The sequence below is a fragment of the Labeo rohita genome, chromosome 3 (genome assembly GCF_022985175.1).
Source record: "Labeo rohita strain BAU-BD-2019 chromosome 3, IGBB_LRoh.1.0, whole genome shotgun sequence".
NCBI lineage: Eukaryota > Metazoa > Chordata > Actinopteri > Cypriniformes > Cyprinidae > Labeo > Labeo rohita.
The window spans coordinates 31,171,891-31,198,364 of NC_066871.1; the positions used below are offsets into that span (position 1 = coordinate 31,171,891).

The following is a 26,474-nucleotide window of genomic DNA, read 5'->3' on the forward strand; positions in this document are numbered from 1 at the left end:
AAAATAATTGTCAGTTTATTATATTATATTATATTTTTATTTCATAGAAAAAATATAAACTATATATATTTTTTTACATCTCAGTAATGGCAATGAGGAAATGGATTGTTTTTTTTTACATGAAAATAATTGCATTATATTATATTATATTATATTATATTATATTATATTATATAAAATATTCTTTTTAATTACAATGGTATGTAAAATATAGTGATTATAATATGTACTACTAAGTTAATTTTTTTTTATTATAAATACTGTATAAATAATTTAAAGTAAATATATATATATATATATATATATATATATATATATATATATATATATTTTTTTTTTTTGTTTGTTTGTTTTTTTTTTTTTTGTGTGTGTGTGTGTGTGTGTCAGTAAGGAAGCCAGCCAGTTATTTGTCTTAAAAATAATATTTTAGATTTACTTCACTTTACTTAATATTTATATTTACTTTTTAAATAACTAATTATAAAGCACTTTACTGTTATTAATAAACTTTATTTATATAAACTTTTCCCCCTTATTCAGAGTATTTACATATACTTTAACATGACAAAGCATTGTATTATTGTTAAAATTAGCTCATTATCTATGTATAAATACTGTACTCTGTAAACAATATATAATTTTTTTTTGCATTACAGTAATGGCAATGGGTGGAACACTTTATATTATATTATATTATATTATATTATATTATATTATATTATATTATATTGTACTTTTTAATTAAAATGATCTGTAATGTTTAGTGCTTATAGAACGTACTGCTGCTACTACTACTACTTAATTATTTTTATTTAAAAATGCTGTATTAATAATTTCCATCAATTTCCATCATAGGAATGTCAATGAGGAAGAACGAGCAGTTATTCGTCTTGAAAATAATGCAATTTATTTTTATTATTATGATTATGATTATTATTATTATTATCTCATTATTTATGTATAAATACTATAATGTAAACGATATATAATTTTTTGCATTACAGTAATTGCAATAACGAAGTAGAACACATATTATATTATATTATATTATATTATATACTTTTATAATTAAAATGATGTGTAATATATAGTGATTGTAATATGTAAAGCTAAGAGTCTTTTGGCTCTTGCATGAAATGCCGAAATTCTTGTGCAACATTCAATTTTATTTCATCTGATAGGTCAAGCACAGGAAGAGAAGATTTTTTGAGAGCTTATTACGTTGGCCTATATTTCCCCTTTTTTCTCTTGATATTACAGTCAACTTCCGGATATGTGTCTTTTCAAGTAGGGGGTTATGGGACGGATTGCATCTTTAAATGTCACTGTACCATTATGAGGAATTTGCCAGAGTCTGAGTGTGATGGAACTGGAGCTGAAATATAATTTCCTATGACATATCAAAGACTCTGAATGTTGCAAATGAATGGGGAAAAAAAGCTCAGGGATGGATGGAAATACTTTCCAGACAACTACACTTTTTAAAAACGTCTAGTCCTAATGTGTGAGGACTTTAATGGGAATTTTTAATGGGTTATTTTGAACTTGCAGCGACTATGACCTTGAGGTTACCAGACTCACAAAACCATCTTATTTTGGTCCTCTTGTTAAAACTGATGTTATGATATCAATAGCAATCAATAAGAGCTTTGTGATTGTAGCTTTTCCTCTCTCTCTTTCCTCCACTAGAGGGTGTTGAACACGTCTTTGAGGTTTGAAGCACGGTATTAAGTTCTTGCTGCTAGAGATTCAATCAGGCAGCAAAATGCACACTTAATCCTCATATATATTTTGCCCAAGATATTGTACAAACAAAAGATGTGTCCAAAACAGAGCGCTGGCGGATAAGGAGCGAAATATGGGAGGGAGACGGTGGGGCGCCTCACGCCAGGCTGGATCTGCGAGCGTTACTTTGATCTAATCTGGTCTATGTTCTCAGAGGCGGCTCTGACTTACACAGAGCCAAATCAGAGAGGTCACTAATCTGAGCAGACGCACAAACTTTCTACTGATAGCAGCTCGGGACGGGCAAGGACAGTGACACATATTAAACCCGCGGAGGGAGTGAGAGAATAAAATAGTGTGAGAGAGAGGAGGGGAAATGGAGTATAAATTATAGACTTGTAGATTGGTAGACTGGATTACAGCTCTTGGGTGAAGTGTTTTATTCCTGTGCCTCTAGACTCACCAGAGGGAATTGGAAAAATAATGACACTTGTTTATGGATGGCTTCCCCCGGGGTGTCATTGGTTGGACGAACAGATAGTCCCGCCCACAAATTCATACCATTGGTTGAGCAATTGCTTCTGTTGGGATAGTTGGGCTACTCAAATGAACAGATCCAATGTTTACATTTGCCAGGGAAAACAACCTACAGATTGCTTGTTTAGAGCTGTCTCTGGATATTAAGCTTAGAGAGAGAGAAAATGCTTTTATGTTGTGGCAGGCATTACATTTTAGCACCAAACAGCAGATTATTGGGATGCAGATGGCTCTCAGACATTTCAACATTTGTCGTTATCACAAACATTTTACCTCTAAATTAAAAGAAAAAATATGCTGTAGAAGAACAGAAGAATATAGAATTTCTTAGATTTTAATTGTAAATGTTTATTTATTTATATTGTTATTTTTATTTATTTGTTTATTTATTACTGTATAAATCATATATAATTGCTATAAAAATATTTAAAAATATTAAAAATAAAAATATAATACTTATATTGACGTTATTCACATCATTTTAAAGTAACATATTGTATTATATGTCGTCACTTATTTCTAAGATTTTAATTGTAATTAATTGTTTTATTTTTTTTTACATTAAGGCATTAGAAGTAAGCTTAAATATGGTAAAATACCTTATTATTATAATTATTATTATTTTATTATATTAGTATTATGTATTTGTTTATTAATAAATAATAATGAATAAATAATAATTTAAACAATGTATATTTTTTTCCATCACAGTAAAGACAATAAGGAAGTTGAACAGTTAATTGTTATGAAAGTAATTTCACTTATATTTACCTTATTCAAATCATTTTAAAGTAACATTGTTAATAATTTAATTTTTATTAAAAATAAATAAAAATAAATAAATAAAACCCTTTTTTTCTATTACATTATTCTAAGCATTATAAGTAAACATAGACATGATAAATCACCATATTATTAATTGCTGTTGTTGTTGTTGTTCTTCTTCTTCTTCTTCTCATATTTTCTATTTATTTATTCATTTTTAAATACTGTAAATAATATAATAATATAAAGTATGTTTTACACCTCAGCAATGGCAATGTCACTTTTATATTATATTATATTATATTATAATACAACTATTTCACAATCTGGAATCTGAGGGTGCAAAAAAATCTAATTATTGAAAAAATCGCCTTTCAAGTTGTCCAAATGATGTTCTTAGCAATGCAAATTACTAATCAAAAATTAAGTTTTGATATATTTATGGTAGGAAACTGGCATAAAAGAAAAATCGATAATTTTGGCCCATACAATGTATTGTTGGCTATTGCTACAATTATACCCATGCTACTTATGACTGGTTTTGTGATTATATTATATTATATTATATTGTATTATATTATTAATCTTTTTAAAATAAATTGCTTATTTATTGGTTATGATGAAATGTGACATTCTCAAAAGGTTTAATGAAATTCAACCCAGATGCGGGAAGGGCGCTCCTTATTTTCTCATAAACATTAGTTGTGACAGATTATGTTTAAAAAACGTTTGATTCTACAACCCTATTAACTCATGTCATGTACATCACAATCCGCTATACGTATGGACTTATGAATAATGCACCACGCCATCTGTGTTCACATCAGTTACAGTAGCGATTTATATCAATAAATTGCTGAACATTTCTCACAGCTGTTATAGCGAACGAGCAACTGTAATCAATCAACTGAACAGACGAGCTTGTGCATTAAAATTAGTGTGTAGCCATATATGTCAGAGCTACTGGGAAAAAAATGAGACTGTGCCTGTTTACTTTTTGTTCCACTTGATGGATATTTGTGTAAGGGTAACAAGGCCATGCGGACTGTGTGTCGTGCGTCTCTTTCCTCCGAGTAAGCATGCATGTACAATCTGCCAACTGCTGTGTTGAAATCTGTCAGCGTCACTGCATAAAATGCTCTGCGTTGCTTTAGCTCGTGTTTACCAGTAATGTGCTTTAATCAAATTCACCGCATGTTTTAATATGGTTCATTTGTCTGTTTGACATATACCTGAATTAAAAGGCCATATCGACAAAAGTAATGCGTTTGATTAGGTCACTGATGAGCCATTTGGCCAATCTGTTACATTTTGCTCTTTGCCGTGTATTGATGATGTCTTCGTGCAGCAGAACCTGATTTATATCCCTCACATTTGCACAGCAAATGGTTTCGAAGGGATAGTTTACCAAAAAACGGAAACTTTTGGCATTATTCACAGAAGAAAGAAAGTCATACAGGTTTGGAACAACTTAATGGGCCATATGGGCCAATGGGTATATGGGCCATTCTACAGAATTGGTCCAAAGTCAGAGTTGGAAACATCTTGGAAAAAAATGTCCTTTCCCACAAATTTTGCATGTAGGCAAATTGTATAATATCCAAGCTACACATGTCTAGTAATTGTGCAGTTAATTCTCATATTGTATTTTCAGAAAGTATTGGATTATTTGTCCTCTCCCCAAATTTGTCACTACGGAAACACAGTAACAATAATTTAACAAGAAGGCTTCCCTGATAGCACACATACATCTTGGAGACATCTATTTGACATCTGCATTTACATCTGCAAGACATCTGCAAGACGTAGTTTGTTCATCTGCAATACATCTATTGGACGTTTCCTATCAGATGTCAGATAGACGTCTGTTAGATGTCTGTAAGATGTTTATGATTTAGAATGTATGTAAAACTGACATCTTACAGACGTCTGTCAGACGTTTGTACACAGCAGATGCTTTCCAGATCAAGAAATCTTTAACAGACATCTTGCAGACGTACGTGTGCAATCTGGGTTATATTGAGCTACTAAGATTTTGCTTACATCTACCTTGTAAATATAATTTTTGCTATTTTTTTAATAAGTTTTTAGAGTTTAAAACAATAAAAATTACAATTTTAACAATGTTTAAAGTGTGATTTATGAGATTTGTTGTATTTTGAATCCAATTTTTCTTTGTAAAAGGCATAAAGTTAATCATACTGATTTCAAAGTTAAGGATTCATTAGTTTGATTATACAGTGAACCAAACACTATCATAACATCTTAGTTGATAATTCAGTATACTGTATTTTTGACAAAACATCCATGTTTCGGTAGTGACTGCACATTTTCGGTAGTGACAGTAATGTTTTGGTAGCGACCACATCACATTACAGAATTTTACCTCACATACTAAAACACTAATGAAACATACTTCAATACTAAAAATTTGCACTAGTGTACTCAAATTTTGTTTATTTGTCCCTAATAAAGGATTACATGTTCCCTTTTGTCACTACTGAAACAATTTGGCATGTTTCGTTCATGACTGTTTTGGTAGTGACAATTTTAGCTCAGAGATGTTAATCAGCATATGGTTAGCTAGCACAGTTCTGAACAGTTGTACATATATAAAAACTAAATTTTATGGGATAACACCCAAAAAACCCTGGTGAAACAAATAGCATATGCTGGTAGGTAGGTTCTGATACTGGGATGTTGGTTAGGTAGGTTTTGATGCTAGTTTAAGCTGATCCTTAGCTGGTTTATGCTGGTTCTCAGCTGGTCATGTTGTTGGTCAAGGACCAGCTGAATACTCATATTTACGTGTATTTTTAAAATGAAGATACTTTAAATGTGAAATCAATACTGCCAGTAGGTGGCAGCAAGTCACTTTTAAGTAAGTTAGTCATTGCGATTGAACTGAATCATTTAACGGGTGATTCATTCAAGAACAAAACACCGTCGTGTTGCTCAAAGACGCAAAACAGTGCTGTGGCTGTGTTTGGAATGGCTATTTGTTGGGGAAATAGAGCAAAAAAAGGCAATATGCTGTCTAAAATAAAAAAAAAAAGTCTCTTAATATTAACTTCTTGTTTATTGATGAACTGTTGCATAAAATCAGTATCACATTTGTAATCATGCTGAGGCACTCTTCGCCTGATATTCAGTAACTTTCTAACTTTCTGTGCATCACAGAGAGAGAATGAGACAATCAACATGAATAGCACTTAGTCCTTCACAAAACATAGCTAACTTAGGGACATCATAACTAACCACCATTAATTTACGGTCTTAAAGGAGAAGTCTACTTCCAAAACAACAATTTACAAATAATTTACTCACCCCCTTGTCATCCAAGATGTTCATGTCTTTCTGTCTTCAGTCGTAAAGAAATTATGGTTTTTGAGGAAAACATTTCAAGTTTTTTTTTTCATATAATGGACTTCAGTTGTGCCCCTGATTGTGAAGTTCCAGAATGTAGTTTAAATGCGGCTTCAAGGGGTTTTAAACAATCCCAGCCGAGGAAGAAGGGTCTTATCTAGCAATTTTTTTTTTTTTTAATTTTTAATTTTTTTTTTTTAAATTTGTATACTTTCTAAGCACAAAAGCTTGCATAGCACAGGCTCTGGGATGCACGTTCATGGGTTGTTCTTGAACGATTCGTTCATTTTGAACAAATCTTTAATGTGACTCGTGAAGAACGAGTCATCTCGGGGATCGATTCGTTCAGTCGCACATGTGCAACATCCTATTAGGCTCTGTACTGGAATTAGTTCACCTGTTTCGAGTCTTCGGGTTTTTCGAGTCGTTCATTCATCTTATGGGACTGTCACGTGATGCTGATTTTGCTAAAATTAACAAAATGACTTGAAAAAAAGATTCGTTCATTTTGCTGAAAGAGACTCAAAGGTCAGAGTCGGTAAAATGATCCGAACTTCCCATCACTACTACGAATCATGTCTAAGTTCATCGTCTGTGTACTCCGGCTAAAAAAGGTAGAGTATGGTGAAAAACTCCATCTTATTTTCTCCTACAACTTCAGAATCATCCGACATGTTTTAACTTTTTGTTTGTAAACAGCGTTTGACTTACTTGCACTTTCAGTCTTTGCGCGTTCGCTTTGTAAACACTGGGTCTGTAGTTCTGCCTATGTCCAAGTGACCTTTCGACATGATTCAATAGTACTTTGTGAACGCGCATCCCAGAACCTGTGCTACATGAGCTTTTGTGCTTAAAAAGTATGTACATTTTTATTTTCCGAAAAAAATCACAGATCGTTTCACTTGATAAGACCCTTCTTCCTCGGCTGGGATTGTTTAGAGCACTACGAAGCTGCAATTAAACTACATTTTGGAAGTTCAAAATCGGGGGCACAATTGAAGTCCATTATATGGAGAAAAATCCTGATATGCTTTCCTCAAAAACCATAATTTCTTTATGACTTAAGACAGAAAGACATGAACATTTTGGATGACAAGGGGGTGAGTAAATTATTTCTGAAATTGTTGTTCTGGACTTCTCCTTTAAGTATGTCCAGCGTTTATCGGTTTGTGTGTCAGTAATAATGGTCCGTGGGGAAACACAGTGTACAGTTACAGTAAATGGACTAAACGAAGCCTCGAGGCAAATAATGTGCCTATATGATTTTTTTGTATTTAAATTACTCAAGGAATCATTTTAGCCCTAAGTTTAAACATTCACTGTTTTGGTAGTGACATGAAAATGCAGGACACTTTTTTTTTTTACATTTACAAATAAAAATTGAACTTCACTTTTTTACAAAATCATAAAGATATTTTTTAAAACAACAATGGAATAAAATGCAAAAATTATTTCAATATAATTTTCATAAGTTGAAATTTAGGGGTTAGGATTCGGGACAGCCACCTCCCAATTGAAAGTACCCAATAAAAGATGATTTTATATATAATAAGCTTACAGATATTTTAAATATTATTGTGGGATTCAGTCAAGCGGCAACCTCCCGATCTCCCTCTTGAAGCCAATACGTGACTAAAACTGCAATTCATCGACTGGCCGCTAGAGACTGGCTGCAAAAGGGAGTCAATGCCCAATTTTACAGCAGAAAAAATATGTTTACAGCCTGGTACAAAAAGTGGTTTTGGTCTGTATAGCTAATTTTGTTAGCTTGTTGCTTCATGTCAACTGTGAGGGGGGTGAATTTTTTTTATAACTCATCCATTTAAATTATATGAAGCCTTAAAGTTCTGCATAATTTAGGGCGTGGCCACTTGAGTGACAGGTGGATTGCCGCCGCTGTCACCACCGTCGCGCTAGGCGGGCGTGGTTTCAGCAACCAGCTCCACCCATATCCTGCCTCTTTGCCCATTTTCGATTATCCGGGAGTGACGTACAGTGACGCAATTCCGCCGACGGCCAACTCCCGCCCACTAAAAGCTTTAAAAATGCTCTTCAGAAACCTACGGGTGACGTCACGGACACTACGTCCATATTTTTTACAGTCTATGGTTTCAGTAGATAATAGAAGGATCTTAGTAAACATCTAAGATTTGAATAATTAAATGCTTTTTAAAAGCATTTTTGGTTGTAGGACAGCAGTTTGCACCAATTCTGTAGAATGGACCACATATGAAACATGTAATGTGTGAATCTGGCATAAAGGGTCGGTGCAGGAATAAAGTCTTCTCTGCCACACGAGACCATCATATGAGGTGATACCATCAGGCCATGAAGCATGACATACTAGGGGGGATTACAGAGGATTACATAGTGTCTGGCTCATGAGACACAGTAAATTTGGTCAGCATGTTAAAAGTGTCATCTCTGCAGCTTGCGCCTACAGGCGGCCGGACAGCTAAAGCCATTCAAAGACCTGAATCCCTTTAAAAACAGCACCGAGTCTGACGGATAACCCCACGCGTCGATAGGGGTGTTGTTTAAGGATCACCGCTTTGATATTACTGGCTCTGAGACTGAGTGTGAAGAAAGATTGGGCGAGTTATAAATGGAAGATGATAAATGAAAGCCGAAATTAAACTTGGTTTTACGTCTGAGGTTTTTTATATCATATTGGTTTCTTAAAACAAGCTTTAAAATCCAATAATGTAACTTTAAGGCCAATGTTTATAGCATCCATTGCCTATTGACTTTTCATTTCAGGGATTATGTTAGACGCTCTGCAAAAATAAAGGCCAAAAAGGCACACAAGTTAGGAGTCATAAATCCTCACATTCTCCATTTGTTGAGAAAAGGAGATTTTATTTTTTACAGTGGCCACCATCTGTTGGATGTGGTTTGAGAGTGGCGGCTCATAGGGCAGCAGCTGCACAACCCGGTGACTCCCTGACTCAAAACGTGCAATCTCTGCATATGGCTCTAATGGCCTCTAACGTTTAATACAAGAATCGTTCTAAATGATGGTGTGCTGATATGTTAATGCTGACTGACAACAGAGCAAGTCTGCTGTCTGGATTGTGGAATATTATGACATGTTGTTACATGGATGAGGCTGATCACTTTTATAATACCACGCTTTTTTCTCTGTGTGTGCACAACAGATAAATTCCATGTGTGAAATATACATTGTAAAAATACTAAAATTAATTATGTCCATTGGGAATTTTTTAGATCATGAAATGTGATTGGAGAATGGAGTTAGTCTAGTTCACATTTTAATAAATGATTAAATAAATAATTTTGATTTTCTTAATTAAATAAGATGTTTTTAACATTGAAGAACAATGTTAATATGGTTTTCTTTGCGCAATTGCAATAACTGATTTTTAAGGTAAATTTATTTACTGTTTAAAGTTTTTTCTACCTTACTCTCAGAAATCAAGGTACAAAAGCTGTCATTCGGGCAGTACCTTTTCAAAAGGTACACTTTTGTACCCATTAAGTTGTAATATGTACACTTTAAGTACTAATATGTACCTTTTAAGGTACCAAATGCACTCTTTAGGTACCACCCCAGTGACAGCTTTTGTACCTTTATTTCTGAGAGTGTACCTAAATCAACATATCATTTTGAAGTCAAATCTCTTAAGTTGTAATTATAAGGAGACATAAATGCAGCAAAACATTTGTGGTAACTAATACATTGGTTAAAAACATTGTTCAAACTCACAGTAGGTATGTTTACCTGCACAAATTTTCACCAATACGAATTCAGAATTTGAAGTTCTGAAATGAACCCTAAACTTCACATTTTCATTTATATGACCAGCTCGTAAGACATAAATATAGGGCTGGATAAAAAAAAAAGTATCTAAAGTAATTTCAGAATGTCTCCTATCATTTTAAATTGTCTCAAAGGGTTCTCAAAATATGGCTTCTTATAAAAAAAGCATTCCTGTGGCTCAATATGCCCAAGGTTAGGGGTAAGTTGACCCGAGTCAGTGGGTAAGACGCACCATCTGGGTTTAAACTGACTATCTGACTGAATCTGATTTAAACCCATGTGAAATTTTAAAGAAGATTTACCTCTTTTAAAAAAGAATTTAATAAAATCAAATCTACTTATACAAACAGCCTTAAAGCCAAAATAAAAAAAAAAACTATCAAGTTTTCAATCTTTAATTTTTTGCTTTTCTGAAGCAGTATGTTGAACACCTAAGCATTAACCTTCCCAAAAACAGAATAACAGAATAATAACAGAATAATAGAGTTTGTTGAGTAAGATTAAATAAAAACTGAATTAGAATGAAGAAACAAATTTGTTTCTTCATTCTAATGACATTTATGTCACTGAAACTAATATTAGTTACTGAATACTAACATTTTAGTCAAAACATTCTTGGCATGGTAGCTTTTCTGCAATGTCGAACAGGCCCCTAATGGCAGGTGGATCGATATATATGATTATAATGTGGTGTATAAATATGATCAACTAAACCAGTTGCATAATATCACATTAAAATACCAGTTTATACTTCAGAGATCTAACTTAATGTCAGTGCCTTATGGTGGGGTAAGTTAAAATGGTGGCTCAACTTACCCCGCAGCATTTGACTCACTTTGCCCCATAGCCAGCATTTTGGAAAAAACTAGCTAGCTTACCAATTCAGGCTAATATTTATCTGAATGATTTGCAGGGTTTTATATAATGCTAAATCAACTATATGCTTATATTTTTAGACCTAGATAAATCAGATAAATTTGCTTTGATGTAACAGCCATTACTTCTGTTATGCAACAATTTTACTTTGACAAGCCAAAAACAGTTTTTAAAGTAAATGTCTTCCACTCCTCCCATGTGTTTCTCCTTTTCACAGTCTGGCAGAAATGATGTGTGATTCGGATTCCAAAATACATGATCACATGACAGTAAAAGTGTACAGTTGCCAAGATACAGGGGGTGGGTCAACTTACCCACTGGTTCAACTTAGCCCACTCTCCCCTAATAAAGGGATCATAAATCGCAAAAAGCGTATTACAATGTTTAAACAATAAATGCCGTTTTGGTGCTGTTTAATGTGACGTGAAGTGTAATTTAAACATTTGTATACAAATTAGCTCATTTTCACCTTCAATATTATAGTAATGAAGCACCAATTGACATGTATATTTTACAGCAATAGTTGATAACATTTGGCATGTACTGTACCTGATATATATTTAAAATAATAATTATTGAATCAAATCTATAGTATTTGAATCAGAATCGAATCGAATCATGAAATTTCTCTCAAAACCCAGCCTTATACTTGAAAATTTGTGGAAGTAAAATATACTATATGTAAATAGATATCTTAATATTAAAGATTTCGGGTAAAGCTACACATCACAGACTTTTCAGTCTGATTGAGCCACATCTGATTGCATTTGTGTGTAAACGTAGTTAACGTGTACTACTTTAACTTATATTTTGACTTCTTTCTGAGGCGCTTTAAGCCTTAATTATGTGGTTCAGCCACCCTTAAACTGTGATTGACACCCATTTGTGTTTTCTTCCATCCAGGCAGTAGGTGACTGAGATGGGCGTTCATCTAGGCTGTCTCAGCGACACACTGTGGCTGCCGTTGTTGCTGCTGCTGTCTGTCTGCTCCGCCCCCCGCTGCCAGTGCCGCCCGTTCGGGATGGTTGAGCCCACCGTGAACGTGGCGGTGGTGTTCAGTGGCTCCGCCTACCAGATGGAGATCAAGGGGCGACTGAGTCGGGAGAACTTCCTGGACCTGCCGCTGGAGGTGAACCCCATCACTGTGCTGGTGAACAACACCAACCCGCGTACCCTACTGACGCGCATCTGCGACACGCTGGCTGCTAACAGGGTGCACGGGGTGGTCTTTGAAGATAACATTGGGTCTGAGGCCGTGGCGCAGATCCTAGACTTCATCTCCACGCAGACGGCCGTGCCCATAGTGGGCATCAGCGGGGGATCTGCCGTCGTCCTGCCTCACAAGGTCAGAGTCGAACACCGTGCCAGTTTCTGAAGTCGCTTGACCTGGATAGTTATACTCTGATTTCTGGGTGTTCATGCTGAGATAAGATTGTCTCAGAGTTCTTTCATGGTTGCATCAAAGATTCGTAAGGGATAATGTAAGCTCAGCATACAAATAAACCCTGACAGGGTCATTCAGACCCTGATGTGAAGTGGAGAGGTCTTGAATCACCCTGAAGGGGGTTATTTTTGGCTGACTGTACATTATTTGGCTAATTACGCGGATGCTTACCAAATAAATAAATAAATGGACATGAAATATTGATTTGAGATGAAATAATGTTATTATTTGAGAAGAAATAGAGTGCTATGAGAAACATGAAGCTAGGAAAACTATATAGGAAACTAGTGACAACAGTCTGATATACTAAAATATATTACAGACATTTTCCATTAAAGGGACAGTTCACCCAAAAATGAAAATTTCCCCATGGTTTACTCACCCTCAAGCCATCTTAGATGTATATGACTTTCTTCTTTCAGACAAATGCAGTTGGAGTTATATTAAAAAATGTCCTTTGAATGTGAATGACTGGTGAGATTTTGAAGTCCAATAAAGTGCATTCCTCCATCATAAAGTGTAAGAAAAATATTCATATTTAAAACTTTATGAACCGTAATCTCTAGCTTCTGTTAACTGTCATACACATGTTCTCAAGATATTAGCGTTCCAGTGGTTGATGTAGGACGTAGATGTAGCGTAAGCTTCAGTGAGAATATGCTAGTCTCCCGAGAACCAAGTTTTGTTTACACCAAAGGAAAACCAGTCTCCTCTTGACTTATATCGTAATCCTCTGACTTTTTTCTTCACAAATCCTTGTTTTGTACTTCTAATTCGTCACCAGTGTTTTGTTTTGCTCTCTTCTTTGCACTTCCACGTTCATCATTTCTCACCGGAGCTTACGCTATGCCTACAACCTTCATCATCTGCTGGAACGCCACTCTCTTGTAAATGTATGCAGACAGTTTTCAACAGATTATGGTTTCTAAGTTTTAAATATGGATATTTTTCTTATACAAACACGCTAGTTCACTTCAGAAGGCCTTTATTAACACCCAGGAGCTGTGTGAAGCACTTTTTATCATTGATGGATGCACTTTATTGGACTTCAAAATCTCAGCAGCCATTCACTGTCATTATGAAGTTTGGAAGCCAATTTTTAAAGGATTAGTTCATTTCCAGAACAAAAATGTACAGATAATTTACTCACCCTCTTGTCATCCAAGATGTTCATGTCTTTTCTTCTTCAGTCTTAAAAAAAATTATGTTTTTTGAGGAAAACATTTCAGGATTTCTCTCCATATAATGGACTTCAATGGTGCCCCCAAATTTGAACTTCCAAAATGCAGTTTTCTAAACGATCCCAGCTGAGGAAGAACATTTTTATTAAAATGTATATACTTTTTAACCTCAAATGCTCGTCTTGTCTAGCTCTGTGTGAACTATTTTTTCCCAGTCATGACAGTTAGGGTACGTCTAAAAAAACTCCAATCTCATTTTCTCCTCTAATTTCAAAATCGTCCTACATCGCTGCAGAAGTACCAACCCAAAGTTTACAAAGTGAACATGCAAAGATGATCAAACACCCTTTACAAAAAAGGCAAAACAGCGATGTTGGATGATTTTTTGAGAAAATAAGACAAGTTTTTAGACGTATCCTTGTAATTTTTTTTAGAAAATGACTGATTGTTTCGCTAGATAAGACCCTTATTCCTGGGCTGGGATTGTTTAGAGCCCTTTGAAGCTGCATTTAAACGGCATTTTGGAAGTTCAAATCTGGGGGCACCATAGAAGTCCACTACATGGAAAGAAATCCTGAAATGTTTTCCTCAAACATAATTTCTTTACGACTGAAGAAAGTAAGACATGAACATCTTGGATGACAAGGGGGTGAGTACATTATCTGTACATTTTTGTTCTGAAACTGAACTAATCCTTTAAAATAACTCCAAATGTATTTGTCTAAAAGAAGTCATAGACACCTAGGATGGCTTGAGGGTGAGTAAATCACGGGGTAATTTTCATTTTTGAGTAAACTATTCCTTTAACACAACTCAATAAAGTGAAAAATTCAAAATACTGGTCAAACATCTGTAAAAAATAAATAAGGAAAATTCCTTTAAATTAATAGAGTACATTGTACCCTATTTTTACAGATTGTTTAGCATGAAATAACAAAACCACCTAACAAAAGGACATGTGGGCTTTTTTTAACTTACTTTCTGCATTCACATAGCTCAAAACAGTAGAGCATGGCGCTAGCAACAGCAATGTCATGGGTTTGATTCCCAGCGAATGCATGAACTTATAAAATTAAAATCTTGACTAATGTAAGTTTATTAAAAAAATCATAAATGTACCTTTAGGTCTAAAAGGGGCTGTTGTGGCCTAATGGTTAGAGAGTTGAATTTGTAACCCAAAGGTTGTGGGTTCGAATCTCAGTACCGGCAGGAAATGTAGGTGGGTGGGGGACTAAGGTACCCTAGAGCAAAAAAAAAACAAAAAAAAAAAAAACATAGAACACACTTACAAAAGTAAAACCCTGAATACAATGTAAGTCGCTAATAAGAATGTTCGTAAAATGCAGAAATATACTATTGAGTCTAAAACTGCAGAAAGTTTATGTCATAAACATAAGTAGGCTTCCTGTAGCTTAAACCGTAGAGAATGGCGCGAACAGCAAAGTCAGGGGTTTGATCCCTAGGGAACAGAAAAAATGTATAGTTTGATTGCAATGTAAGACGCTTTGAAAAAAAGCATCTACCAGACGCATAATGAATACTACTGTGAACAATACTGGTTGTTTACAGCTGTTGCTAAGTAACAAATAAATAAGCCAATTTTACTGTTATTGAAATATTGTTGCACACAATAAAAAACACTTTTGTGTCAACCAAACAAACCTCTCTCCTGACGTCAAACAGATTTGGGTCCACATCAAAAGCTCTAGTGTGACAGCAGTCTTAATTGAAGAAGCTGGTTGATTTAATTGGCCATTATGATTTTTCCTATTCCATAAAAAGCTTTTTAAGTGGGGCTTTGTTAATACAATACTCATATGACTGAGCAGTATGAGTCCCTGATGAAAAGTAATGGAAAAAAGTCAAATTAGGCACAAGCAGCAGTCTCTCAATGCAGAAGTATCTTGGGACACAGCAATAAGTCCAGTGTTCATTTCCAGAAACCCTTGTATCTCGGCACAGCGCTGGGGAAATAGTGGCTAATTAGAGAATCATCATTCATGATGTTATTATTATTTACAAGCTCTATTGGTTTTCGCGTCCTGAATATAGTTTGCCTTTGAGTTGGTTTCCAAAGCTTTGTGTGCAGTAAGCATCATTAAGTGTCAATTTGCTTGATCTTTTTGTGTGTGATGTTTAGGGAACGGATAAATTTGTTATCGATAATACCACAAATTTTAGACCAGACGGATTGGAAATGTCCATTTTTAGTCAGCTTTTGAAATTTTGACATTCAGTAAGCGTCATGCTTTGTAGGCAGTCCATAATAGAAAATTGCTGTGCGCATGTACTGAACTTTTGTACTCACAACTAATGTATTACAACTTTAAAGCAATTTTCTAGCAGAAAGTCTAAAATAGGTAGTATTACCTGAGTTATTTAGGAAAAAGCCTGGATATGGACGGGTCATTAGAGAACTATTGTACGTGAACAGTTTTAATGAAGGCCAAGCAGCTCCGTCGTTTTTCTGTGTATGTGCGTCACTGCATTGTTCAGGCCACTGAAGTGAAACAGAGTTCAGCTGACCTTTGCTTTGCTTCCAAATGGGGCTGCGATGGACAATAGATGATCCCTGTCTGTTTTATTGCTTCTATGCAAATTGCTATGAACAATGACATACAGCACAGCTCCATGAATAAATATAGAAATATAATGTTTATGTAGGGCACAGTATGAAGCTATAAAATTGACTGCTGACGTCAAGAGAGCTGAAACAGTTGCTTTGTGATTCTGTAGCAGTATTTCAACATCTGACTGTATTTATATTCAAAACACTAGCTGTGCTAGAGCAGTATATTTCCTTTTCTAATGCTAAATCCATATATCTGGCTATGAACATCTTTATTGCTAAAAGGCTGCAGCATGGCTAGTGGGAGAATATTGCAGGTTCATCTTTCAATAAATCTGTTATTGCATTTTTGACTAGACTAAGAAATATATTACATTTTACATATGTTATAGATGATAGATAGATAGATCCTAGCAGCCAGTGTCAGGATCTAAGGATTACAGAATAGTTTGATTTTACTGTACTAAAATAATAATGTCTGTCAAAATATCTTAGAGAGTCTTTTAGTGAATTTGAGGAGCTATTTTTGTGCATAATCATCCCAAACCTAATGCACATAACGTAGTTAAATAAGTTTATTTATGGATGTTATTTGTTAGAGAACAGCAATATTGTGTTTAGAGAGCTTTTTTAGATGAAAGTGTATTTCCACAATACCAGTTATTTTGTCTGTGATATGTTTATTAACGTCTTTCACACTGTCACAGTCATGAGAGTGTCATATTTTCATAATCTTGAGTCATGCCTATATAAAAGCATGACAAATACATTTTGGATTTTGTGCTACAGACTAGTAAATGCAATACAAATAACATATACTATATGTGCTTATATATTTCTAAAGACATATTGCCCTGGTATGTGTAATATGAATCCCGATTATGAGAGTTTAAAACTTCATATAAAAATATGAAAATTTGCTAAAAATGTACTTACCCTTAGGTCATCCAAGATGTAGATGAGTTTGTTTCTTCATCAGAACAGATTTGGAGAAATTTAGCAATACATCATTTGCTCAATAATGGATCCTTTGCAGTGAATGGGTGCCATCAGAATGATGGTGCAGTCCAGACTCTTTCTGACGGCATTCATTCACTGCAAAGGATCCAATGGTGAGCAAGTGATGTATTGCTAAATTTCTCCAAATCTGTTCTAAACTATTGTTTCATAGCTCTTTCAAGTTTTAAGCTCTCATTTGCAGGCTGGCACAGCTGTACTCGGTGGACTGTTGACAGGCATCTCAGGTTCTGACTGATGAATGCCACCATTACGCCAGATGGCCACCCTGCTGCCCACCTTTTCTGCATGTACTGTAATACTACAAAGATATTCCATCAGTTTGCCTTGCTGCAGATCGCTGGCCTATGTTGTCTCAGTCTGAGAACTATATCCGAAATAAAAAGGATTGTGTTCTATGATTGTGCATCTTAGTGCCACATTAGTTAATAGATATAGAAATAGATATAGAGTTGAAGTCAAAGGTTTACATACACCTTGCAGAATCTGCACAATGTTAATTATTTAACCAAGATAAGAGGCATCACACAAAATGCTTAAAAGATGTTTACATATAGTCTACAAGAGAAACTAATAGTTGAATTTATAAAAATGACCCTGTTCAAAAGCTTTTTTTTTTTGGCTTCAGATGGAAAAACAATGCATTAAGAGGCAGGGGTGTAAACTTTTGAACAGAATGAGGATGTCTGCATTTTTCTTGTTTTGCCTAAATATCATTTTTCATGTAGTACTGCTCTTCAGAAGCTACAGAAGATACTTACATGTTTCCCAGAAGACAAAATCAGTTAAATTTACCCTGATCTTCAAATTCAAAAAGTTTTCACCCCCCGGCTCTTAATGCAATGTTCTTCCTTCTGGAGCATCAGTGAGTGTTTGAACCTTCTGTAATAGTTGCATATGAGTCCCTCAGTTGTCCTCAGTGTGAAAAGATGGATCTTAAAATCATACAGTCATTGTTGTAAAGGATTCAAATACACAAAAATGCTGAAAACCAAAGATTTTGTGGGACCTGAAGGATTTTTCTGAAGAACAGAGGGTAGTTTAACTGTTCAGGACAAACAAGGGACTCATGAACAACTATCACTAAACAAAAAGAAAAACCCCACAGTTGTGTATCGTTCAGGTAACAACACAGTATTCAAGTGTATGTAAACTTTTGAACAGGGTAATTTTTATAAATTCAACTATTATTTTCTCTTGTGAACTATATGTAAACATCTTTAATGAGAAATATCTGATTCGGGTCAGTACTAAATTAAAAATAACATGCATTTTGAATGATCACGCTTATTTTGGTCAAATTATTAACATTTTTCAGATTCTGCAAGGTGTATGTAAACTTTTGACTTCAACTGTATAATTACAAAAAAGTCATGATGTTCTGAGAATAATCTGATAATAGGCCATTACAAGAATATGAAGTTAAATAATAATATGTTTAAACAATAAACTTTAACATAAAGCTCTGCACATTGCTTTTACTGTCCGTTCTAGGCTTGTTGGTTTGTTTGTAGGTATATGCTATGAGTGATACGAAGTGAGTTTGATTTTCCACTGTCTGGCTACATTAAGTTATGTTAATTGTTTTTTATAATGGTTTTTCTTTAGAGAGAAAGTGCTTAGTGTAACAAATGTTGTTCCTCTTGGGTTAGTGTTGTTGTTTTGGCAGTAGATAATGTTTATCTGACAAGGGAAATGTGAAACTGATTCTCCTTGGTTGTTGCATTTAGCATTTAAGAATAATGTCCCCTTTGATGATATTTCCTTGAAACTTTATTCTTAAAATAATATGATTTTAATCTCATGATAGTAAAACTTTATTCTTGCAATTTTAACTTAATTCTCATAGTATTAAAGGTGACATATCATGAAAATTTGACTCTTCTGTGTTAAAGGGATAGTTTACCCAAAAATGAAAATTAGGTGTTTATTTGCTTACCTCCAGGGCATCCAAGATGTACGTAACTTTGTTTCTTGAGTAGATCACAAACAAAGATTTTTAACTTAACTGTTGCAGTCTGTCAGACATATAATGGCAGTCAATGGGATCCACAGCTTGAAGAGTGAAAAAAAACATACACAGACAAAAACCAAATGAAACCCTGTAGCTCGTAATGATACATTGAGGTCTTAAGACACAAAACAATCAGTCTGTGCAGGAAACTGAAGAGTATTTATATCATTTTTTACCTCTGATCCACCGCAATGTCCAGCTGTCCTGAGCGCATTCAAAACAGCCGGCGCACGTTGATGCGTCATGCAACAGTTGGACATTGCGGTGGATCAGAGGTAAAAATGATATAAATACTGTTCAGTTTCTTGCACAGACTGATTGTTTTAGGTCTTAAGACCTCAGTGTATCATCACCAGGCAGGGTTTTGATTTTGTCTGTGTATGTTTTTTTGGACTCTCAAAGCCGTGGGTCCCATTGACTGCCATTATATGACTGACAGACTGCAATGGTTTGAGTTAAAAATCTTCGTTTGTGTTCTAGAGAAGAAACAAAGTCACCTACATCTTGGATGCCCTGGGGGTAAGCAGATACATTTTCATTTTTGGGTGAACGATCCCTTTAGGTGCTATAATTGGATCCCCAGTGCATCTACCAACCCAGAAAACATTAAAAAGGACAACTTTGTTTTGGTAAGCCTTTCTCTGCAAACTTGTGAAAAAATAAGTGCATCAGGTTTTACTCCCCTTGATCTGCTTTTTCCAGTTACCAGTTCAAACGCCATGGCAAAAGTTCTAGCAAAGCATGCAAACTGTTCTAATATATACAGACATCTAATATAAATAGGCCATTTCTTTCCCAGTTGTTTACGTTTACAGACATAATCAACAGTTTTTGTAACTTGTGTGTTTATACCATAAACTTGTGTGTATTTGACAGTTTAAGCGCAATAATACATGAAAGAGTTTTGTACTCACATGCTGTGTGACAGCTACTTTCTGTGTGTGTGCATCGGATGTGTGCGCTCAGGAAACCCTATGTCAGAATTTTAAACTAATATTGTTTAAAAAGCATGAATTCAGTGCAACAGACATGATAATCAAAACCAAACTTGTTTTTCGGCAGACTATCTGAGGTAAAAGCTGTAAAAGGCACAGTCCTATTCTGGAAAAGGAGAAGGAGAGCAGCAGGTCATTTGCATTTAAAGAGAGATGCACAAACAGTGTGTTTCTGCTTCCACTCAAACTAGGCATTTTTAAAATGATATAATAAAGGATCTGTGGGGTATTTTGAGCTGAAACTTCACAGACACATTCTGGGGACATGTGAGACTTATATTACATCTTGTAAAAAGGGGCATAAGAGGTCTCCTTTAATACTTTTTTGTTATGACTTAATTCTCACATTTGAGCATTTTATTCTCACAAGTTTAACTTAATTCTCAAAATATTACTACTTTTTTTATTATTTGTGCTATACTTAAATGCTATTGGAATATTCTACAATTTTGTAACATCTGGTCTAATTATAATGTTAATCAAGATTTCTCTCACTTAAAAATGGCTGTAATTTTGATCATTTTTCGAAGAATTTGTATGTGTGTGTGTGTACAAAAAAAGCCATAAAATCTATGGTAAAAAAAAACAATGTTTTAGGTTTTTACTTAAATTTACATTTAAATACCATAATTTCATTAACTGATAAAATGTTAATGTACCAACCTACTGAAGTACTGAAATCTATTTTGTACCTTTGTAATACACTGATAACCACCAAAAGCAGGTGGTGATGAGAAAGTCACATGATGAACCAAAGCCTATCACAAGCAGCTTTTAATTATTAACATATATAGAATGTGCACAGTGCCATCGACACGAACACTAAACACCATCATGATAACACATATGAAACTGAAAAAAATGCAATAAACATTTAACAACATTAGGTGTAACATACAACCCTAATGTAATACAGGGAATTCTGGGAATGTCAATTTACGGTTATTTACTGTAAATGTTACATTCTTTTGCCACTTCCGAAAATGGTGTACTACCGTAAAATTACATGCAATACAGTTTTACACCGTATATAGTAGGGGAATTTACCATTAACCATTTAACAGGTTTTACTGTAGTATTTTTACGGTCTTTTACCGTTAAATTCATGGGCATTTTTTACAGTGTGTTTGTGTGTTTACCTGGTATTTCCTACATTATGAGGACCATATATGTCCCCAAGTATATTGATACCAGTAAATGCAGTCCTTGTGGGGACATTTTAGGTCCCCATGGGAAAACAAGCGTATAAGTCATATAGAGTAAAATGTTTTGAAAATCTAAAACAACAGAAAGTTTTCTGTGAGGGGTAGGTTTAGGTGTAGGGCAAGGGGATAGAAAATACAATTTGTACAGTATAAAAACCATTACGCCTATGGAATGTCCCCATAATGTGTGTCTTTACCTTTAAGACTTATTTATATGGATGATCTCTATCATGATTGGCTAGCATCTTCCTAAAAGCCACTGCCTAAGATGAATCTGGTTCAGAAGTGTAGTTTGCATTCATTTGTTTTGTAAGATTAGGTCATATTTAATAGTCTGTAATGAATAAGAGGCAGGGTGTCCATTAAAACAAAGTTCCAAAACAAAATAATCACATTTAGAACCATAAAACCCAGGATCCAATTAAACAAAACCACTGGGTAGACTGAAGGCACTCAAAACTGCAGGACAAGGTCACAATGACTTTAAGACACATTTCCTTTAGAGTACTTATAATCAGTGGCTGATTAACAGAAATGAACAGATGTATGTAGCCATAGTAACCTAAAATACTGCTGCGATAGTGTGGCCAACTTAGGCACGGATAAATGCAGATATGCTATTTTCCCTAAGGCTTTTTTTTTTTTAAAAAATGACTCTGGTATCGATTAACTGATAGGCATCGTTTCAGGCAAGTCAGATGTGTTCTTTCACCTTTATCCATTTCCTGTTTATTAGACGTCTACTCCAGCAATAAGACATGGAGGAATATTAGTCTGGAAACTAGCTTTGTTTAGAGATTTTAGTGCAACAATCTTAAAAATTAAGGTTACAAAAGGAGTTTTCACGGCGATGCCATAGAGCGACCATTTTTGGATCCTTAGAACCAAAAAGAACCTTTTTTACTGTGAAGGACATTTTAATAATTCAAAGAACATTTGTTGACTATAAAGAATCTTTTGTAGAATGGAAAGGTTCAGAGGTTTCTCATGGAATCAATAAAAAGCTTCTACATCTCTCTGAGTCAAACATGGTCATTTCGGTCATGTGTTGCCTTGAAAAACAACAGTAAAAATCTTTAGACATTCATGACCATGCCCTTGATCCTACACAACAGCCAGAATCCAATTTAGTCAACAAAAATTAATTTATTTGTACAGTGTTGTTCTTGCGGCCCACGTACCGAATCTAATCTCATACGAAGCGAGCGTTCATACGTCAGCCGCACGATGAGAATGAAATCATTGTGTGTTTCCTCTCAGCAGTCAATCATGGATCAATGTGTCGTTCGTGATGCTTTCGGCTACGTGAGCCGCTCAGACACCGGGAGATCCGGCAGACGCCGTTAACCGTTTTCAGAAATAGAATGGCAAATGAACCCATCCTTTGCCAATATACCTTTATGATTTCTTCATAAGTTGTATTGGTTCACTGGGTTTCGCTGATATTTGCTTTGCCTAGAAGCTCCTCGGAGACACAGAGCGAGAGATTTACTTTATCTGGCTGTGCGCAGAGCCACAGGTCTTTGTGAGTTGAACACAGTGGACTCTCTATCTATCACACACATGGAGAGACACACAGAGAGAAGTTTCCTGTGGCGATAAAGCGGACATAAGCGGCTAAGCTATTATATTTCTCGTTCGACTGGACCAGGACAGCTATAGATGAGTAATGAACAGAGATATCAAGAAAAAACCAAAGAGAGAAGGTGAAAAGCGAGCGAGTAGGTGTGATTTAAAACATGAATTGTGCATGGACACTTCTTGGCCTGAAGGATTTTTCAGCACCGGTTATAATTTTTTTTATCTGTCATAAACAAAATTCCATTAATCAATTTGTGGATGAAATGACACATTAACACTTTACAATAAGGTCTCTTTTGTTAACATTAATTAATGCTTTAGTTAACATGATGAGCAATATAATTTTACAGTATTTACTAACCTTACATAGTTTGAAATTCCCATTAATTAAGATTCAAAAATGCTGTTACTATATGTTAAGTAGTTAAGCTAGCTAACTAATGTTAGGGGAGAGTAGGGACAAAGGTACCATTTTTCAGAAAAACATAAATTAAAAAGATAAAAGTTGTAGACAGAGATATATTTTTGCTGTGGCCTATTTTGTAAAAATGTAGAAGTATAATTTCAGTTTGAACATAAGTTGCACATTGTTACTTTCGACCCCCATCAAAAGTAACACAACAATACAAGCTAGATTTTTTTGTGTTATTCTTTTTTTTTTATTAAATATACATGACTATGACCTTGTTAATATGTAACTGCAAACATATTTTGTCCTTAATCTTTTCAAAAAATGATTACATTTTCCTTTTAAATTTAAGTTTCATCAAACGTTTCAAAACCTGCAAACTTGAATTTGTTTAAATGATGTATTTATTTATTCAACTTATTTTTATAAAACATTTTTTTTTTAACAGAATGAACAATACGAAAATTAATTTAATTAGCATAATGTAAATTCTCAACATAATTTAACAGTAGGTCTATTCATGTTTCCATCCGTTTTTTTATATGTATAAATTCAAAATGTGCATAAAAACATATGGAAACACTACAAATTCACAGGTGGAGGTGGAAAAGCTAAGGTATGGCTAAAACCTATATGACTAAGGTAAATGCGATGTAGCAACAGCCCTGGACTGATATTCCTGACATAAATGCCCTCTCATGATTATGTGGCTGAATCAGACCTCTGTCTGTCTTTCTGACCCTCACTCTTGGCATATTCTTTTGGTATAATACAATATAAACATTAATAATAAAAGTTTTAATAAATGATGCAAGACACAGAAAGTCACCAAATTAGCCTGCTGCGGGACAAAAGAAACACTTGTTGTCACTGTAGGGGAACAAAATTAGCAAGTGTTACTTTCGTCCCGACAGGAACTCCTGACATTTAAATCCAATTTATTTCTATACTAAAAAAACTCTGAAAAGCCAAACTTCAGGATATATTACAGCACTAAATAACCTGTAGATTGATTATTACTGTGACACCTGAAACGAGAAACAACACAACTAATTTGAAAAAAAATGGCCACTTTCATAATTGCAAAAACTTTCCGGACCTAACCACGAGAAACAATGACGAAATCACATGATCAAGGGTTGCATGCTAAATGTGTCATAACTTGGAAAGCAAATATAGTCCGGGCTCTGAGAAAATAGCTTTGTTACTTTCGTCCCGTGTTACATTCATCCCCACTCTCCCCTACATATTTTGTCTAGTTTTTCGTCTCTTTTTAATGACATTGCTGTCTCTTTGTAAGTACAGAAATCTTTAGTATAACTTTATTTGCAACAAAATTATTGTAGCGGTAAATGTACTGTAAAAAATGACTGTGTTTTTAATGGTAAAACACTGTGAAAATTCTACAGTAAAACCTATTAATTGGTTAATGGTAAATTCTCCTACTATATACTGTATTGGACATTACATGTAATTTTATGGTAGTATACCGTTTTTGAAAGTGGAAAAAGAATGTATTATTTACAGTGAACAACCGTAAATTGACATTCCCAGAATTCCCTCTTACATTTCACATTTGAATTTTTTTCATGTTAAAATAACTATATTTCTTCTTAGTTTTTTCTTATCAGTTGTACATTAGAGTTGTATGTTAAATGTAATGTTGTTAAAGTGATCATATAACACAATTTTACCTTTTTAACTTTTGTTAGTGTGTAATGTAGCTGTCACACTCACGCACACACAAGGGGATGGAAGAGACGAGAGATGAGTAGCAATACTATTCAACCATTTATTTAACAATGTCTTTAAAAAAGACAACAGCATCGAACAAGTAATGAGGCTCTTAACTGAGTGGTTTTGGCAGATGTAGTAGTCCCAAAGTCCAGTAGTTGAGCCACGCCACAGCATCGACGGAGAGAGCAACAAGGCTTGTGAACGGTAGACCAGACAATGTGACAATGGCAGAGAGTCCTGTTTTATAGGGCGTGGCTCAACGAGCAACAGGTGATAAGGATTAGAATTCGGGTGATTGTGAACGCGTGGGTGGAGCTACCGGGTGTGTGTCAGATGAGGGTGGCTGTGGTGAATGCCTGACACTACCCCCTCCTCCAGGGGCGGCTCCCGACGCCCCTACACGACGTCGAGGGCGACCTCGACCGCGAGGGGCAGGCTGATCCGGATGGTCGCGATGGAAATCAGTGAGCAAGGTAGGGTCCAGGATGTCGTCCCGTGCGACCCAGGATCGTTCCTCTGGGCCATACCCCTCCCAGTCGACGAGATATTCCAGCCGGCCCCCCCGACGCCGTGAGCCCAGGATCTCGTGGACGGTGTATACGGAAGGTGGTTCCAGGATCTCCGGAGGAGGGGGCTCCACTTCAGCTCCCGGTGGTTCTGTGACAGAGGGATGATAAGGTTTCAGAAGGGAGATGTGAAAAGTGGGATGAATGCGATACCTGGGAGGGAGCTGAAGTTGGAACGTGACTTCGTTGATGCGTCTCAGGATCTGGAACGGACCAATGTAGCGGGGACTCAGCTTACGACAGGTTTGACGGAGGCGGAGATCCCGTGTGGACAGCCACACCATGTCCCCTGGGTGGAATTCGGGGGCAGGTCTCCGTCGGACGTCCGCAAAGCGTTTATGTTGTTGTACCGCCCGCTGCAGATGGATATGAGCTGAGTCCCACACTCTCTCGCTCTCTCGAAACCAGTGGTCTACCGCTGGAACATTAGAGGGTTCCTCCGTCCAGGGAAACAGGGGTGGCTGGTACCCGAGTACGCACTGAAATGGTGTTAAGCCGGTGGTATCTTGGCGCAAGGAGTTCTGTGCGTACTCGGCCCACGGGAGGAACCGGTTCCAGCAGTGTAGGTCCTTGTGACAGTATGCCCGGAGGTAACGTCCGAGTTCCTGGATCTTTCTCTCTGTCTGGCCGTTGGTCTGTGGGTGATATCCAGAAGACAGGTTAACTGAGACACCAAGTAATTTGAAAAAGGCTTTCCATACGTGCG

At 35.5% G+C, this 26,474-nt stretch overlaps 1 protein-coding gene across 2 annotated transcripts in view; it reads left to right on the forward strand.

The window, feature by feature from the left end:
- Window positions 1-26,474, forward strand: part of grin2ca (glutamate receptor, ionotropic, N-methyl D-aspartate 2Ca) — a 113,823-nt gene that overhangs the window by 26,191 nt on the left and 61,158 nt on the right. For both annotated transcript variants that reach the window (XM_051105392.1, XM_051105401.1), the window contains one exon: window positions 11,954-12,395. In XM_051105392.1, the coding sequence (XP_050961349.1) occupies window positions 11,970-12,395 (426 nt within the window). In that variant the 5' untranslated portion in view covers window positions 11,954-11,969. The remainder of the gene's footprint in view (window positions 1-11,953; window positions 12,396-26,474) is intronic.